At 46.4% G+C, this 14,183-nt stretch overlaps 1 protein-coding gene across 1 annotated transcript; it reads right to left on the reverse strand.

Annotated features, from left to right (window-relative positions):
* Positions 1-3,940: 3,940 nt before the first annotated feature.
* CITED2 (Cbp/p300 interacting transactivator with Glu/Asp rich carboxy-terminal domain 2) lies at positions 3,941-6,306 on the reverse strand. Its single transcript, XM_044769170.2, has 2 exons — positions 6,079-6,306; positions 3,941-5,623 (listed from the first exon to the last, which is right to left on the reverse strand). The coding sequence occupies exon 2, from the start codon at positions 5,613-5,615 to the stop codon at positions 4,800-4,802; it is 816 nt and encodes a 271-aa protein (XP_044625105.1). The 5' UTR covers positions 5,616-5,623; positions 6,079-6,306; the 3' UTR covers positions 3,941-4,799.
* Between the last annotated feature and the right edge of the window lie 7,877 nt (positions 6,307-14,183).

Raw genomic sequence — 14,183 nt, forward strand, 5'->3', positions numbered from 1 at the left:
TCTCAAGAAACATCACCAACTGGCTCCTGGGGCTGGCTCTGACGACCTGAGTGCTCTCTTTGGGAAAGAAGTAGCTGATAGCCACTAAAAAGCCATTATTTGTTGGTAGAAAGTATGGAAAGTATGGAAGGAGTTGGTTGATATTATCCCAAGGACAGTAAACCCTTGTTTCTCTTAGCTTTTCTTTTACTGTGTTTATAAACAGCAAAATGCTACAGAAATTCATGCCAGCAGCTTCGAATATTTAGCATTTCTTCTCAGTTGAAGTCCTCCAGTCAGAGTAAAAATATCTTTATTTCAGATGTCTTAAAATCTTTCAAAACTGTATGTGGGTCTTATTTACTATAAGACACACTAAAACTGTTCACGAATGGTACATTATTTTATAGAAAATGTCCTTGCATTTCTTTTTCCAATTTAAGTATGGCTACCAGGAAAAAGAAGAATTTCTCTCCTCGCTGGATAAAAATAGGTCAAGTAATTTAAGCCAGTCCGTTGCAATTAAAATTCTGATGTTGCCGTTGTTCCTTCTATTCAGGGGGGAAAAGACAAACAGAACACATGATAATAGGGGTTCACTGGCTAAGTCACTTGATGTGCTCCCTATTGTTCTCTTGCTACAACCTGCCTGGGAGCTCTGATTCTGATGATAGTGGTACAGTACCAACGTGCTAAATACCATCTCTGAAGCTGTGTGCAACACCTCTTTTGTGCTAGCAAAACAATATGGTTGGAGAGGAGAAAACTGCCAATGGCTTGGGTCCTAAATTCCTTGAATTCTAAATTTATTTATTTTTTGGAGACAATGTTATCTGCCAAGTTTATTTTAAAGTAAATTTTACTGAATCAATTAGACAGCAACACTCATTCCCATTAAACATCCTGTGGCTCTCTTCACAAGATTAGAGCCTGTGGCTTGGTCACATTCCAGTGTAGATAATTGCATTCTGCATTCCTGGACATTCCTCCCACTTTCCCAGCCCGGTCCCGTCAAACGCATTATTATTTGCACTTATCCCAGATCAACAGTTCTGTTGTCAGGGTGCAGAGTGTCAGCTTAACTGACAGGCTAAAGCGTTGTTCATTATACTTTTAAGAAGAAAACCCCTTGGCCAATGCATATTTTGGAATATGAAGCAAATCTCAGTTATGCACATTTAATCATGGGTTAAGGTCTTTGGTAAGTAAAATACTCTTATTTTCCTAAAGGGTGTTTATTTTGGAATCTTCTTTGATAAAAATTCTTTTGCTTAAATAGATGCTGTTTGCATCAAGAAAGAAAATGAAGTCTTCAGAAATGGTAAAAAATAATCAATCCAACAAAACAAAAAAACCTCTTGAGCAAACAGCTTTCCTTTGACCTTCTAAATAAATTCCACAAGGGGGCGAAAACACCTAATGTTCCGGGACTGCAAAGTTTGTATTTCAAAGCCAGCCACCCATAATAGATTAGTGGATTAATATTTTGCTCTAAAGGATCTGGCCTTTAATGTTGACATCAATTTATAGCTACCCCAGGTGTTTACAGTAGTAAAAGTCACGGAGACCGTAAACTTACGATGGATGTCAGCCTTCTGGTTCCAGTGCTGTAGCCTAGCACCCCATAAACAGTGCTGACTTGGTAACTCTTCTTCAGAGCCCCAACTAGAGCTGTAACATCTTTGTCAGCTCCAGCAAAGACACTGCCACTAGGATTTTAGCAGCCACAAGGCAGAGGTACAAGTTTCTATTAATGTGTACTTATTTTTTGGACATGTTTCTGTGATATTGTGCTGTTGCTTATCATTGATCTCTTCTAGAAAATCAAGCGTGGAGTGTCTATTTGTGGGCAAAGCTTAAAGAACAGAAGCTTTCTTGTACCTTATTAGAACTTTTTGAAAAACAGCCAAGGTACAGAGGTCAAATTTCCCCATATGCTATGAGCGACTTAGTAGGAAGCAAGACCACAGAAGGTTTTGCAAATGTCTGCCAGCAGCCTGGTGATCTAGGTCGCCGTACAGGTTTCACTAATCAGGTTGTTCAAACAAGGAGTTATTTTTCTCTGCTTAAGGGACCTGCAGATACCACATAGAATCTGCTCAATTGTTGAGAGAGAAAGAGTTTTAATGAAATACAGATTGTTCAAATGAAGGGGAGGTGTTGTGTTTGTACTGAAGAGGAATTTGTGCTCTTAACCCAGCTCCTCCGTTTGAGTCCTCTGTTCTGGCAGAGATGGACTCAGAGCTAATAATAGTTCCCTGGGCTCTCCACCTCCACAGACGTGTCCCGGCGTTAGAGCAGGACAGGGGAATTTCGTGACAGAGCAGGTGTTGTGGCTTATTCCCTGGCAGAATAAATGGTGCAGGGTGGTGGCAAGATGATTCTTCTGCTTCTTTCTTTATGCAAAAAAACAATACCTCCAATAGCTTTCCTTTTTTCCCGGCACAAGTGAAAAAGAACTAGAATTGCTGTATTAATATGTATGTATTAATTTTTTCACTTGAGCCTCTGGGAAAAAAGAGGAAAAAAAGGGAAAAAGAAAAACTTGCTGTGAACATGCTTAGCCAGGAAGATTTAGTGCTGATTGCAGACGTAGTATTGACATGTGTTAGCTGAAGAAAACTTCAGCTTTAATTATTAATGTGGGAAATCTGGACCAGCTTTTACAACAGGATGAAAAGTTTGAAATGATTGTATATTTTCAGAGAAATTATTTAGAACATAATTTTTAATAATGTGTCAATTATGGAGGTATAAAAAACCCAAAGGAGTGTGCATCTTAATTCTAATGGCCTGCCTTGCAAATAAAATTATAGAATGTGGGTAATCTGAATTATACTGAAATCAGCCTTTATGCCAGACTCACTGTAATTTAACACTTCTATATGCCCTCCTCTCCTGATTTTTTTGTTATGAAATATGAGATTTAAGATTAGGATCTAAAAGTGTAAATGAAATGCTCTTTTAAGGTATTATTTGTGAGATTTTCCTTAATCTGCATTTCTTTATTCTGCCAGTGGGTTAAATATAAGACTCTATTTTCAAGATAAGCCAGGAAAACATGAAAGGGAAAACAGAATAAAACTCCTTCTCCTTCCAAGTAGATAAGTTGAGATTTTAACAATATTACTTTTGCCTTTGCCTGATTACATAAGGCAAAACTTGACACCTACTTTACTGTAATGATGTCTTCTTGATAACGCCATTTAGGTAAAATTAACAAGATCTTATCCTTATGTCCTTTGCACCCAATGCCTGTAACAGAAAGCGCTCAGAATTCTGGAAAACAGCGCATGCTTGAGAAGGAAGAGCTTGTGAAGATTGTAATTTGACCTTTGACTCAACCTCACAGAGTAAATTTTAAATATTATAGGAGAACAAAATAGAAAGCCTCAAGGTGGAATTTTGCCCCTTTTCCTCTTAGAACTACAAACCAGACACTATTTTGGAGATTAAGCTAGAAAATGTGTGCCTCTTCTTGGTACTTTGCTGAGAAATAAAATTCATCACGAGAGGTAAACGTGGATTCGTATTTAACAGGAGCCTCAGCAGTCGCCTAGCACAGCATTCCAATCCACCTCCATTTAAGTGGTTGAATCAGGTGTAACCAGAAACGCTTGACTTTCCCCTTTCCACCCTGTGGAAAAAATATTTAGTATTACAAACCTTTCTAATTCTGGAGTACACTTGAATGTGATGGCAATTAAGGGGAAAAAAATGCTCTTTGACAACTTTCTAGCTTTTGATTAAACCACACCAAGAGGCAGGTTACAATGATAACAATGAAGCATTGTGCCAATTATGTTAAATCCTGCTCTCCCTTAAGCTCATCATGACCTGTTTTAGTGTCCTGTAATTTATCCTTTGGAATGCTTACTCTCATCAATAAAGTGTTCAACTTCAAGAGAAAAACAGAAAGCCACCAAAGGGAACCCCCCCCAAATGACTTCTAGAAAACAAATATTTCTTAACTTTTTATTGACATTGGCAAATTAAAATAGAATAAATTAACAAGTATTTTTTCAAAAAAATGTTTTGTACAAAAATACTGTCAAAATTTCCTAAAAAGCTTTCAACACAGTAGTATCTTTTCATGTACTGAATATAACTATTAGCACAGTGTCAAAAATGTTGAAGACAGAAACAAAATAAAAATCTGTGAAATGTTTGCCACTGACAACATTCCACACCCTATTATTGTCTGTACATGTGGGGGAGGGGAACAGCCAACTTGAAAGTGAACAGTATGACTTTTCCTGATCCAGAATGGTTTGGCCCACATCTGTTTAATCTTCCAGTTTAGCATACTTTAAAAATTAGTCTGTACTCAAATGCATAGTTAAAAAAATGAAGCGAGATGGCAGAGTTTGTGCAGTAATATGTGCCCTTCAAAGTTCATGCAACCAACTAATGCAATTTTTCCCTTTCACTCGTAAATCTGAATGCAGTTCAGTCATTTGAAACCATCTACAAAATCCACAAGATTAAGCAGTTTGCCAAGATTAATATCTAACAGTTGAGCACTGGAGAAAGTGACGAAATAAGGAGTAAAAACAAACAACAAAAAAGACCAAGTTAGCTAGATATTTCAACTACATAAGGGAGGTGAATGTCAAGGCTACAAAAACGAAACAAAAACAGAAAAGAAAAGTGGCAGCAATTTTTTTTTAAACCAATTTGTACAAGTTTATAGTTTACTTTGTTTCCAAGTTCTCAAACCTTTCAAGATCTGAAAAGCGAGATACTGTGTCTACGGGAATGTTTTTTAATTCACACCGACGTTGAGGGGTTTGATTTCTTTCGCCAGGGTTGCGATCGAATCAACAGCTTACTCTGCTGGGCTGCTGTTTGCACACGAAGTCCGTCATAAAATCAAACTCGTTTTGCCCCAGCCAGAGTTCGGGCAGCTCCTTGATGCGGTCCAAGCCCATTTCTATCACTAAGGACATGAGCACTTCCTCGTCGATGAAATCAGTGTCTATGACATTGGGCGGCAGCATCGCAGCGGGGACGTGGGCCACGGAGGCGGGCATGTTGCTGCCGCTGCCGCCGCCGCCGCCGCTGCCGCCGCTGCCCGCGCCGCCGCCGGAGGCGCTGCCGGAGCCGCCGGGGGTGCTGCCGCCGCCCGCGCCGCCGGGGGTGCTGCTGCCGCCGCTGTGCTTGGGGTTGCAATCTCGGAAGTGCTGGTTTGTCCCGTTCATCTGGTGGCCTGCAGCAGGGTGCAAATCCGGCATGTAGTGGTTGTGGGGGTAGGGGTGATGGTTGAAATACTGGTTGTTGAGCTTCTGCAGCTGCATGCTGGCCGGCAGGGAGCCTCCCTGGCTGGCCACCGGGGGGCCCATGAACTGGGAGCTGTTAAACCTGGCCGCAGGGGCCAGCGCGCTCGGAGGGTGCCCTCCGTTCACAGTCCCCGGCCCCATGGCGTGCCTGATGCCGCTCGTGGCATTCATGGTGCCCGCGCCGTAGTGTATGTGCTCGCCCATTAGGGCGTTGAAGGCGTGCTGGGGCTGCTGCTGCTGGTGGTGATGGGGGCTCGGGAACTGCCCCACGCCCATGCGGTGGGCAGGGTGGTGGTGCAGCCCGTTGGTGCCGTCGGGGAAGCGCCCGTGGTTCATGGCCATCATGTGGTCTGCCATTTCCAGTCCTGAAAGTAAGAAGGGCAGACTGTGAGACCCGCGCCACACGTGTCGCCCACCATGGCGCACCCCACTTTTTCTCGCCTCTGTCCCCCAGACTCCCGGACGCACGTCGGCTGCGAATCCCCATCCCCGGGATCCCACTAGTAGCTTGTGCACCCAGGCTGCCGCCACGGCGGACCTGCACCCACAACAGAGCCGGGCGCTGCACAAACAGCTCCTTCCCCTGCGATCGGGCGGGGGACCCGAGCCCACACGCCCGTCTGCTCCCCGAAGTCACCTAATAAAGGAAGTGCCCCTAGCCCCGCCGCGAACTTGAGGCATTCAATCAGCCCTCCTCCTCCTGTTGTTGCACATCCTGTTGTTATTCCCCAGCTCCGCCTCACGCTCTTCCTCCGGGCAAACCCAGCCCTCGGAGGACGGGGCTGGCAGCAGCCCCAGCAGCTTCGCCCGCCGCGCTCACCTTCCGCCTTCGCGCTTTCTGCTCCGGAGACCGAGGGCGGGATCGTGGGGTCCAGGACCGGCTCAGCAGCACATAGAGGGGCCTTCGCGCCGTGCAGAGCGCTCGCGATGTCGGCGCCGAGGGCGTGCAGCGGCCGCTGGGGCGGAATCGCAGCCGTTCCCTTTTATTTCCCCTTCGCTGCACTCACAGCTCTGCAAGCCCGCCCGGCAGCTGCCAACAATGAGCTGTGTTTCCTCGGGCTTTGGCCACAGTTAATATAAGGGATTTCAGGAAGGGCGGAGCGACAGCCGCCCGGGCGGGCGGCGGGAAGACGCGGATTGCGGAGGTCGGGGCGCACGGACCGGGTCGGGGCGCCGCGTCCCCGCGTCCCCGCGTCCCCGCGGCACGTGCGCAGAGGCTGCGGCCAGGCGCCGCCCCGCAGCCCCCGACCTGGCCTCCTCCAGGCCCACGAACGCGGGGAGAAAATCCTCCTGCGACTCCTGGCTCCAAGGTAGCGCCTGCCGGAGAGGAGCGAGGAGAGCTCACTGCCCTCCTCCGGCCGGATTCCTCTCCCCAGCTCTCCCACCCAGTTCTCCTAGCGATCTGGGCTGCGTTCTCCGGGAAAAGGGGGTTCACTCGGCGCCCCCGCCCTCCATAGTGCCCTTTTGCCTCCCCGGCTTTGCAAAAGCATACTCAGGCTGCGGAGAATGGCTGTGTGTCCCCGAGAGCTGTTCTTAAGCCCCGGACAGATAATGCCCCCTCCCCCGAGCGCGCTTTCCTGGGCCGTGCCTTTGTGTTTTCATAGGGGCAGAAGGTAAACCTGATCTAGATATTCTGCGTGTGGGTGTATTTCTTTCCGCTCCTTTCAAGGACAGGGGCTGGGGGCGGGGAGCAGCGGCGGCTGCAGGTGGACGGAGCGCGCTCACGGGCCTGGCCGCCTCCGCTCCCGCGCTCGCGATCCGGTCCGCGCTTTCGGGCCCGCTCGCCGCTCCCGGGGTACGTGTGCTTCTGCTAAGTTTGCGTTTGCAGCTCTTGGTAGCTTTGGCATCCGAGCTGAGGCGTCTCTGCTCTGTAAACAAACTCAGCGATCCTCGTCCCCAGATCCACCTTTTTGCACATACACAGTTTCTTGCGTCTGCTGTTGCCCTTGATCCGGGAGGTGGGGGTGTGTGCAAACTTGCACAGCCTCCCTCCGGGCTCTGCCCGACGGTTTGGGGTTGCTTTAAAAGCGAACGGTTTTGTACTTAAGAAATTCGAGGGTTAAGTAAGGCTGCAGTTGCTGGAAAAGGAAAACAAATAGATAACACGGTAATCGCTTTGTAAATAAAGTCGTTCTGGAGGTGGGCACGTAGCTGCACGTCCCGTATGACACCGTGCGCACACACACTGCCCCGACTCTTCCTTTTCAGGGAAATTGTTCAGTCGGGCAATAGGCGATAATAATAATCTTGCTTCCCAGAACGCGGCCCAACCAGCTCGGCCGTCCATTTGGCTCATTGACTTGAAAATAAAGCCCTAACGCCGGTCTGGTCTCCTACCCGGCCAGCGCTCTGGTTTTTCACACGGGGAAGCCGAGTTGTTTCCCCGACACCATGATGAGGCTGCTCTGAGCTTTTATACTGCTCTTTATGTGGAAAAGCGAGTTTAGCGCTTCGAATAAGGACTTCAGAGTTGTTTCTTCATAACTCCATAGTCATTGAAGACTTCCTGCTGCGAAGAGCGAGCCCCTCCTCCCCCTTTTTCTCTCCCTTGTTCTCAAGACTTTTAGGCCCTGTTTCTTGAGGACTGGAAATTCTGATACAGTTCCCCTTTGGGGAATTTGCAAATGAGACCAAATCCTGGTTATTTTCTTCTATTACCCTCCTGCCTTCTCTAGTTAGGTTTACATATGTAAATATATTTAATATATATATTTAAATATTGTTACTGTTTTCCTCTCTTTCCTTTTCCAGGCTCTCCAGCATTTATAACTGTGTATGCAATAATTTTTAAACCTCAAAAATAGTGACTTTTTAGAGACTTTTGCACAGCACACATTGCATTGTTGGTTGCCACGACCCCTATTGTCCTGACCACCACCACCTTTACCTGTAGGTCAGGGACTTGCAGTTACAGAAGCAGAGGCTTAAAAGACCTGAAGGTGCCACTTCATATAAAAAATAGACTCCCAAATATTAGGCAACCCCAGACTCAAAGATTGGTTGTTTAATCCTTTCCTTATACTGCAGTGTCTTGCCACACAAGGACCAGCTCTTGAAAGTCTAATCTAAATTCCTCTTGCAACCAGTAAGGAAAGGTTCCGCTCCATCCAACTCCAGTGGTTCCACACACTGTTGGGAAATCCCTGGAGCAGTCACCTCCCCATCCCCTACCCCTTAAAGGGGGAAAAAATAGCTCTGGGACCAGCTGGTTAGAACATGGCATGCTTTGTTCATTTATTCATCCGTCCAATGAATGTTTCCCAAGTGCCAGGCTCTTTTGTAGTGCCTGGAAAGACAACCAAGCCAGGAGCTCGTAGTCAAAAGGAGGAGACGGACAAACGGGCTTGGACACACTGTGATGAATGCACAACAGCATTAAACACAAGCACTGCTGGGAGCCCATGCGGGGTGGGCTTCCCCCCCGAAGCGATAGTTAAGTTGAGGCCTGGCGATGAGGAGGAGTCTGGCCACCCCAGGAAGGGGTGGAGATGAGATGAGAGAAACAAGCCTGGGAAGGTAAACTGGGGCTGGACCCTTGGGCTTTGGTCCCGAAGCTGAGAAGTGTGGATGGTGTCCTGGAGACAATGAGAATCAGGTGAAAGGCTTGTGAAGCCAGTGAGGTGATCAAATTTTCTTTCGAGAGAGATCAGGGCAATACTGTGGAGAATGGGCGGGAAAGTCAGACTGGAAACAGGGAGTTCCGCTAGGGGCAGTCACAGCCAACCAGGGGAGCACGGAGCCCTGCACCAGGGGCTTGTCCTGTGTGTGGCCCATGTGTGACCCTCACGGTGACCGTAAACGTGCACGCCACTCAGGCTGGACCACAGACAACAGACGTGTGGTCTCACAGTCCTGGAGGCCGGAGCCGAGGTCTGCAGGGTGGGTTCTGAGGGCTGTGAGGCAGACCCACGCCAGGCCTCCCGCCCGGGTTTGGTGTGTGCTGGCCAGCTTCGTGTTCCTTGGCTTGCGCGCGCATCGCCACAATCTCCGTCTTTACTTCACTGGGCGTTTCCCCCTGCGTGTGGCTCTGTGTCCAGATTTCTCTCTCTAAGGACATCAGTCCTGTTGGATTAGGGCCCATCCTAACGACCTCACTTTAACTTCATCACCTCTGCAAAGATCCTGTCTCCAGACCAGGTCACGTTCTTGAGGTCCTGGGGTTAGGACTCCAACATATCTTTTTTGGAGGGTCACAATTCGACCCGTAGAGTGTTGGGGAAACTGAGTAACACAAGACCCCTGCCGTTGTGGAAGAAAGATGCCGCTGGCCCTCGCTCTCATTGCTCCAAGCCTCTGCTCAGACGCCTCCTCCGCGAGGTCCTCCGGTGTCTCGTACTCGCATAACAGCCTCCCTGCTCGTTTTCTCACCGTTTTGTTTCCTGCTAGCGAGCACCCTGCCTCGCGTGTTGTAGACTGAATTTTACTGTCGCCCCTAGGACGGCGGCTTTGGGAAAGCAGGGACCTTGCCGGCCAGTTCCCTCAGCATCTGAAGGGAGGAGTCGCGGCCTGGTGAGTCCTCCACTGAGGTGATTAAGGAGCGGATGAATGGGATATCGCAAAGATACTAAGGGCACCCAATGAAGGGCCTGGGGGCGAGGGTCGGGGAGGTTTGCTGGAGGTGACCTTCAAGGCCGCGGGCGGAAAGAGGGAGCGAGAAGGAGCGCCGCGCTCCGCCGTCTGCGCTGTGGTCGGCGCGCCGGGCCGCCTTTGGGAAGGTGGCTCACCGGGGATCGTTGGCTGCTGAGTTACGAGGGCCCCGTCGGTGTGGACTTCTGATGGAAACAGAGCGTTTAGAAGTAACCCTCGGGCTTCAGCTAAACCCTGCCTTGAGGAAAGGCTAGTGAAGGGCCCACCTTCAGAAGCGTGTGTGTTTCTACTTCTGCGGCGGAGTGGAGTGGGGAGGGGCGGGGGCGGGGGCGGGGCTGAGACTGGGTCCCGGACTTTGCCTCAGTGATCCCGCCTCCTCCTCACCCTAACAAGCAGGGATTACTTTCATCGCTTTAGAAAGGATGATTTTCAGTCTCAGAGACTTTTCAAAAAACAAAACCTCAACAACATGCCACCTTCGCGGACTGCGGAAGATGGGAGAGAGCGCAGCCCCAGAGATGGCACCGCCAGGCCCTCTCTCCTCGTCCCCTCCGCCCGAGACCCAGGTCCTAGGCCTCAGCTGGGTGGACAAACACTGCTGTCACTTTGTCCCAACATCCACTGGCCACAACAATGGGGCAGGACCCTCTATTTCAGCACGAGGGGTGACAGCAGTTCCTATTGCTGTCTTCTTCTCCTCTCTCCTATTCTCCCTCATTTGTGAGGTCTGTGATGGAAAATTTGGATATTTTACTGGTCTGTAGAGTAATTTGGGGTAGGAACTGTGAGAGGACCCATAGTTCCTGATCCAGAAACTGTGGGTGGACTTTAGTGGAAGCCCTGTATGCAACCTTGCATTATCTGCAGGTTGAATAAGTAGTACATTATGTGTGCATATTTCAAAATATATGCATCTCGCTTTTAAACCTGTGGGTTTGGTTCTAATTAATGAAATACAAATTCACTTGAAATCATTACTAAACTTGTAATAGTGTTCTCTGTCTTTATGTATTTTCTCATTCGATAGAAATATAGCCCTTACCGTGGGTGGGTGGTCAGTGAAATGTTTTTATTAAAAAGGGATCTTTAAACTTGATGAAGTTGATACTGAGAACTCACCTGAGAAGTTGGTTAAAATAAAGCTTCCTGGACATTGTCCCTGGAACTCCCGAGTCAGCAGTTTGGGAGGGAGGCCTGAGGATCTCTGTGTCTTTCTAAAAAGCTTCCCAGATGGTTCTGATGTTTAGTCAGGTTTGCAAAGCACTAACCTTGTCCACAGGTGGACAACAACTGGGGTTGTTCTCACAGGGATGACAGGTGTAGCGTGAGCCTGGTTCATGCTCATACAGTCCTGCCCCCCGGATGGCTGCCCACTCTCTCAGCCCCCACCCCGTGACTGGAATTTTGCCCATCTTTAAAAGTCCAGCTCACATGACCTCTCCTTTTTGAAGCCTTCCCTGATCCCCAGATGGAAAGAGTTGCGGCTCCCGTGGTGCTCCCAGGGCATTTTCCCCATCTCCCTTTCTGCCTTACTCTGGCTGGAGTTGGGATGTGCGCCCTTCTGCAGCCTGCACTGTAATGGCTGGGGTTCCTTGGTGAGTCCCAAGGGACAGCACAATGTTGTGCACAGGCTAGTTTGACTTAGTCTGCTTGAGATGCCATAACAAAATACCACAGACTGGGTGGTTTCAACAGCAGACGTTTGTTTTCTCACTGTTCTGGAGGCTAGAAGTCCAAGATCAAGGTGTCAGCAGGGGTGGTTTCTTCTGAGGCCTCTCTCTTTGGCGTGCAAATGGCTGCCTTCTCCCTGTGTCCCCATGTGGTCGTCCCTCTGTTTCCTCTGTGCTGAAGCCCTGGGTGTCTCTTTGTGTGCCCAATCTGACCCACCCACATGGCCTCATTTTACTTTAATCACCTCTTGGAAGACCTTATACCCAAATGCGGTTACATTCTGAGATACTGGGGGTTAAGACTTCAACATATGAATTCTGGGGGACGAGGTTCAGCCTGTAACACACTTCATGTGAAGATTCTTATTAGGTCCTTGACATTTTATTAGTCTACAACTTTAATAATCTACCAAACAACATTCCCATTGGTTATGAAGTTGGATGAGATATGTTGGAAGGCAGAAGAAAATTCAGTGACCTTAACTAATTAGAGAAATGCTCCATCAAAAACAGGATTATATTCAATGGGAAAAACTTCAAAGACCCCATAAGGACAATAACAAATTACACAGGTATTGGATAGGAAATTATTGAGTAGCTATAACAAGTTCAGCCAAAAAACGTTGTGAGTCAAACTGAACTGTTGGTTTAACTGGGAGGCAGCGATGGAATGCTCTTATTAGAAAGGAAAGAACTTGCCGTGTGTCAAGAGTGAGACCATCACATGACAGAGCTGGAAGTAATCCTTTTGCTACGCTTGGCTCTTCCCAGAGATTGCGGTTGGTTTGTAACTTTACATTTTAGTAAGGAGTTGCAGAAACTGAAGACGGTTCATTAAAAAAAAGGAAATATATTTTAAAAGGATAGGACATGGGACTTCCAATGGATATTTAATCTGGAAAAGAGAAGGCTGACAGGTGGCTGAAAACGTACGTTCTGGTGTACACACAGGGAGACTAATGTGGTAGAGCCTTTCCAGATGTTTTCCTTCTCCATTGAGACAAGGAAAAAAGAAAAGTGTTTTCAAAAAAGAGCTTTCTATCAGTGGTTTTCAGATGGTGTTCTGCGGACCTTGAGTGTTCTCAGCTTCACTTTTCCATGCTTTATATATTAAGGATTTTTTGTTTGAGTTTGTTTTAAAACATTGTTCTGATGTTAAACAGTTGTGGAAACTAAAGCTTTGGATAATACGAAAATCATAGAATTCTAATTCTGGGTGGGACTTTAAAAATAATCTTATCCAAACTCACTCATTTTCTAATGAGAAATCTGAGATGCTGAGAGGTTAAGTGACTTGCTCATAAAGGACTTCCTAAACATCAGTATTTTAAAACACCAGAGCAGATTATCAGAGGGAATGGCATCTTTACGAAGACTTGAGTGAAATAGGATAGAGATGTGTTGACTGGTTTGGATCAGTATTTCCAAACTAGTGTTCTGTTTTATAGGTGGGCAAGTTGTAAAGGCAGTAACAATATCTGTATCAATTTCTGTCTTTTAAAAAGTGGGAAATAAAATCACTTAAAAGTATTTTCTCAGTTCAAAATGGAAGTTTAAGAGTCTTTGAGTGTGTGCTGAGTGAGCCTACCGAGCAGGTCACAGACATTCCACATCTGATGAGGGGGCGCTCAGCTCAGTTATTCTCTGACTAAATACACCCATCAGAGGGGTGGGTTTACTGTATTACAACTTTTAAATTGTTTTAATTCTCATTCACATATTGATTTTTTTTTGAAGAAAGAAGAAAAATTTTCCTGAATAAAAGAAATCAATGAGAAATGTAATCATGATAATTGTTTTGCAAATAACTTATGATGATGCTCACTCCATCCAGAGGTTGCCTTCATATGATGAAAATTGTTACATAGGGCAAATATATAACTCTCTCTATATAAATTATTATAATAATTTGTATATAATTTGTATCTCTCTATGTAATAATTGTGGAGGTGTGTTTGCAAACAATAGCCTGAAACTATTCCTTTTATCTTGTTAGTTACAAACAAAACACAAAATTGTTTTTAAAAACCTCAGTTGGTTTTTAAGCATAGAATGCAAGAACTACAAACATCAAGAAATGAAAGTACGTACAGGGCCGGCCCCGTGGCCGAGTGGTTAAGTTCTCGCGCTCCGCTTCAGCAGCCCAGGGTTTCGCCAGTTCGGATCCTGGGTGCAGACATGGCACCGCTCGTCAGGCCACGCTGAGGCAGCACCCCACATGCCACAACTACAGGGACCCACAACTAAAATGTACAACTATGTACTGGGGGGATTTGGGGAGAAGAAGAAGGAAAAACAATTATTGATATATTATATATTGATATATATATTGATATCAATTAATAATTGATTCAAAAGATATCATACAATAGAAGTCTAGTACATAAGAAAAAAGAATTTATTTTTATATTTTTCTTATTAAAGATTTGGTTAAAACAAACTCCACGAAACAAACTTCAATAATGTATTTATCTAAACTATAATACGTTATGTGAACCCTCTTCTTTTTATGTACCACACAAAAATTTTATAAATGACCTAAAAATGCCCAAGTGACCTGTGAAATAGTAGTGAAGGGGGCTCACAGGACAGAAGTATTGAAAAACGCTGGTTTAAATCAGTGTTTCTTTTTTGTTGCTTTATTGAGGTAACATTGGTTTCTAACATT

This window comes from Equus asinus, chromosome 1, assembly GCF_041296235.1.
Source record: "Equus asinus isolate D_3611 breed Donkey chromosome 1, EquAss-T2T_v2, whole genome shotgun sequence".
Classification (NCBI taxonomy): Eukaryota; Metazoa; Chordata; class Mammalia; order Perissodactyla; family Equidae; genus Equus; species Equus asinus.